This window comes from Notothenia coriiceps, unplaced genomic scaffold (genome assembly GCF_000735185.1).
Source record: "Notothenia coriiceps isolate Sejong01 unplaced genomic scaffold, NC01 NC01_scaffold00006966, whole genome shotgun sequence".
NCBI lineage: Eukaryota > Metazoa > Chordata > Actinopteri > Perciformes > Nototheniidae > Notothenia > Notothenia coriiceps.
The window spans coordinates 1-3235 of record NW_011339667.1 but is presented as its reverse complement, the minus strand read 5'-3'; the positions used below and the strand labels follow the sequence as shown (position 1 = coordinate 3235).

Here is a 3235-nt window from a genome sequence, read left to right as displayed (position 1 = left end):
CACCGTAAAAAATTCACTGAAAAAAAACGACCTTATAAAAAAGAATTAGATTCTAAACTGTAAACACTAACTGTTAGAAACGACACTATGAAAATGAAAATACTCGTATTGTAAATACAGTAGTTGTAAACCAACTTTCAGTTTTATCCGGTGGTGGTTTGCACTCGTTTTTTACTTTTTTATTTTACACAAAGGGTACTCCGTTTTTTCACACATAAAAAGTAAAGCAATGTGGTCTCTTGTCTTCCTTGTATTATTTTTCATGTCCACTAGATGGCGATCGGTAGGATTAAAGCACTGATATTCAGGATCTAGTCATCTTGAAAAGTCGTAATCTGGATCAGGCTGATCCTATCCTGAATTGCTTTGAACTCCAGGGACAACATCTGGCCGACTTGTCTGATCCTGGATCACAAGAAATGGGATTTCAAAATCGGATCGGATCTGATTGAGATTAAAAGTTTTGAACTCCTGGGCCCTGGAGCATAAACCTGGTTCTGATCTGATGTCCTGAGCAGTGGATAGTAATCCTTATCATCAGAAACAGGGATAATCAGATACAGAGTGATGGTGACGCTGATAGCTCCATCAATAATAATCATAATAAAAATACATTTTATTTATAAAGGCACTTTCAAGGCTCTCAAGGTACAAGGTTCACTAAACACTAAACAAAACAGAAGTCCAAAGAACAGCACATTATAACCAATGAAGAAGAGCAGAGGACGTGTGACGTGATCAGGGTGGATATGGTATTAAAGGTGACGGTGTTACCTGAAGCCCTTCCACACATCCAGCCAGCCGGACCTCACCACGGCGCTCTGAGGGGCCGCCCCCCCCACGGCCCCCTTCTTCCTGGACACTCGGATAGTAGCCGTCCTGCAGGACACAACCACAAACACACTGAGTCTCAGACGTTCCTTTAAACATCTCCAGCAACAACACGAGCAGCATTTAGAGAACAGTCAGCAACTTGAGGAGACGTGTGTTTGTATGATGATTTGCGAACCTTTACAGGTTTATGGGCTGCTGGTCCTGCACTGATCGTGTGTTGCATGCTACACTGCGTCAGGTCTCTCTTGTGTCGTAACCCTGCTTTCCTGAACTTTTACTTACCGTCAGCAAGAATAAGAAAACTAAATCAGAGAAATGAAAGCTAAGGAAATCGTTTGTTGTTGTTTGTCTTCCTGAAGGTGCGTTTGCGTACCTCGGCATCTTCTGTCTCAGCGGCTTCTTTAATTGGCTGCGAGGAGGGGGCGGGGCCGGTCGCGTGGGGACCAGACGTCCCGCCTGATTGGACGGGAGGCTGCAGGACAAACAAACACCAGTTAGGATGCAGTGAAGTACTAGAGGTAGTTTTTGTAGTACCGTATAAATACTTGGTGGTTGTTGACGATGTGTTATGAGCAGGATCTCCCTCCATTGGTCCCTCTGCACCAGAGGGGGCGGGGCTTGCTCCTGTATCATCCTCCTCATTGGACGAGTCGGTGTCGGCTTCCTCTTGGCTCGCCCAACAAGCTAACAGCGTGACGTACGGATTCTCTTCTTTGATGGTGTGAGGAGAGCGTCTGGAGACTGGAACCCAGACAGACGGAGAGGAGTCAGACCCCGAGGACACACACTTTATATAATCCTACTAAACCGCTCATAATAAACGGGGTAATTCCGTCAACATTCATCCGTCTCATCGGGAGGTGGACGTGATGGACTATGCATCTCACCCTCCCTCTTCACCTTACTGAAAAGCTTTGCTCATATGGGAAAAATGGTTGTCTTTTCCTACGTTTAAACACTTCATATTGAGAATAAGAGTCTTATATGAGACTGAACACACCGTCCTCTGATGGCTCCGCCTCTTGAAGAGACGGTAAAGAGACTCCTGTGTTCGAGTCTAACGTCGACATCACCAGCTGAGACAACGCTCCGACATCTGCACACAAACAGAGGACACGCTCAGCCAATCAGAAGGGAGTATGTCTGAAACTGATGGGCCAATACAGAGCGGGAGGTATTCCTGTGTTGGACCCTGAAGGCAGCATCTCCCACGTCCAATGGGATTCCAAACAAACAAACAAACGTTGAGTTCAGCAGGATACTCTCCACATATTAACACCACTTTGTGATTTCTGAAGTAACAAGCCGACAGGTATTTACTGACAAAACGTTAAAGTCTCTTCAGCTCGTGTCCTGATTTCAGGATAACAACTAAAAACACATTCAGAAAACCATTGACCTCCAGACCAGGGGACAGGAAGTAAGGAAATGCTGACTCATATTATGGTACGGACTCGTTCCTGGAGAACACTTTGAGTCCCCCTAAATTAAAACAAAGGAAATGGAGGAATTTTATTTTTAAAAAAAACTTCTTGCTGTACCTGTGTGAGCGTCTCCGATCCCCGGCAGTGAGGGGGGGGGGGCTGACGGGGTCGTTATGGAGCTAACAGACGGGTTAGCCACATTGCTAACAATCGCCGCTAAACTGGGAATGTTAGCGAACGAGCTAACTATGCTGTCTAAGCTAACAGTGTGACCAGGTGTGGTGAAGGAGGCGGAGTTTATCGTAGCCGCGGGGGGGTTAGCCACAGCGCTAGCAGTTCCCGCTAAGCTAGGTATGTTAGCGGCGATGCTGTTAGCCATGCTGTCTATGGAGGGGGGGGCAGAAGGGGCGGAGGGGGCGGAGCCTCTGAGGGAGGTGGCGAGTCCAGCCAATGAGGGGATGCTGCTGGCGATGATGTCAGTGACGCCGGCCAGAGACGGGAAGACGGAGCTACGATCCAACGCCATGACAGGAGGGGGGGGGGCATCTCCACCTGGAGGGGGGCAAGGTTCAGAATCAGAGTTCCTTTATTGTCCTGCAGCGAGGACATGTACATTACAGACGTTTAGTGCAGGTAAAGAGTAGAGAATAGACTTACTTATTAAAAATGTTGAAATAACGTTACAGATTGTAAATACATTGAAAGAAAAGATTAAGAATCGCTAGTTAGTACTTTTCCTCGAGACTGTAAGTATAATTATGAGGTTCTTAAGTCTGTAATTTGTTCTAACCGCTGAGAATCAGTTTTAATGGAGACCTTTGTTCTGCAGTTTGGAGACAAACTTTATTATCAGAGGCTTATGAGAGGAGCTGACTCCTGAAGCACTGAATCAAAACATGTGTGTGTGTGTGTGTGTGTGTGTGTGTGTGTGTGTGTGTGTGTGTGTGTGTGTGTTTGTGTGTGTGTGTTTGTGTGTG

At 46.3% G+C, this 3235-nt stretch overlaps 1 protein-coding gene across 1 annotated transcript in view; it reads right to left on the bottom strand.

The window, feature by feature from the left end:
- The window catches only part of LOC104943864 (uncharacterized), a gene marked incomplete at its 3' end in the record, with an annotated part of 5543 nt that extends 2713 nt beyond the window's left edge, over positions 1 to 2830 (bottom strand). The window contains exons 1-6 of the mRNA XM_010769329.1: positions 2376 to 2830; positions 1835 to 1930; positions 1380 to 1575; positions 1208 to 1306; positions 775 to 879; positions 373 to 405 (exon numbers count right to left, since the gene is read on the bottom strand). Of these exons, the coding sequence (XP_010767631.1) occupies positions 373 to 405; positions 775 to 879; positions 1208 to 1306; positions 1380 to 1575; positions 1835 to 1930; positions 2376 to 2784 (938 nt within the window). The remainder of the gene's footprint in view (positions 1 to 372; positions 406 to 774; positions 880 to 1207; positions 1307 to 1379; positions 1576 to 1834; positions 1931 to 2375) is intronic.
- Positions 2831 to 3235: the final 405 nt, after the last annotated feature.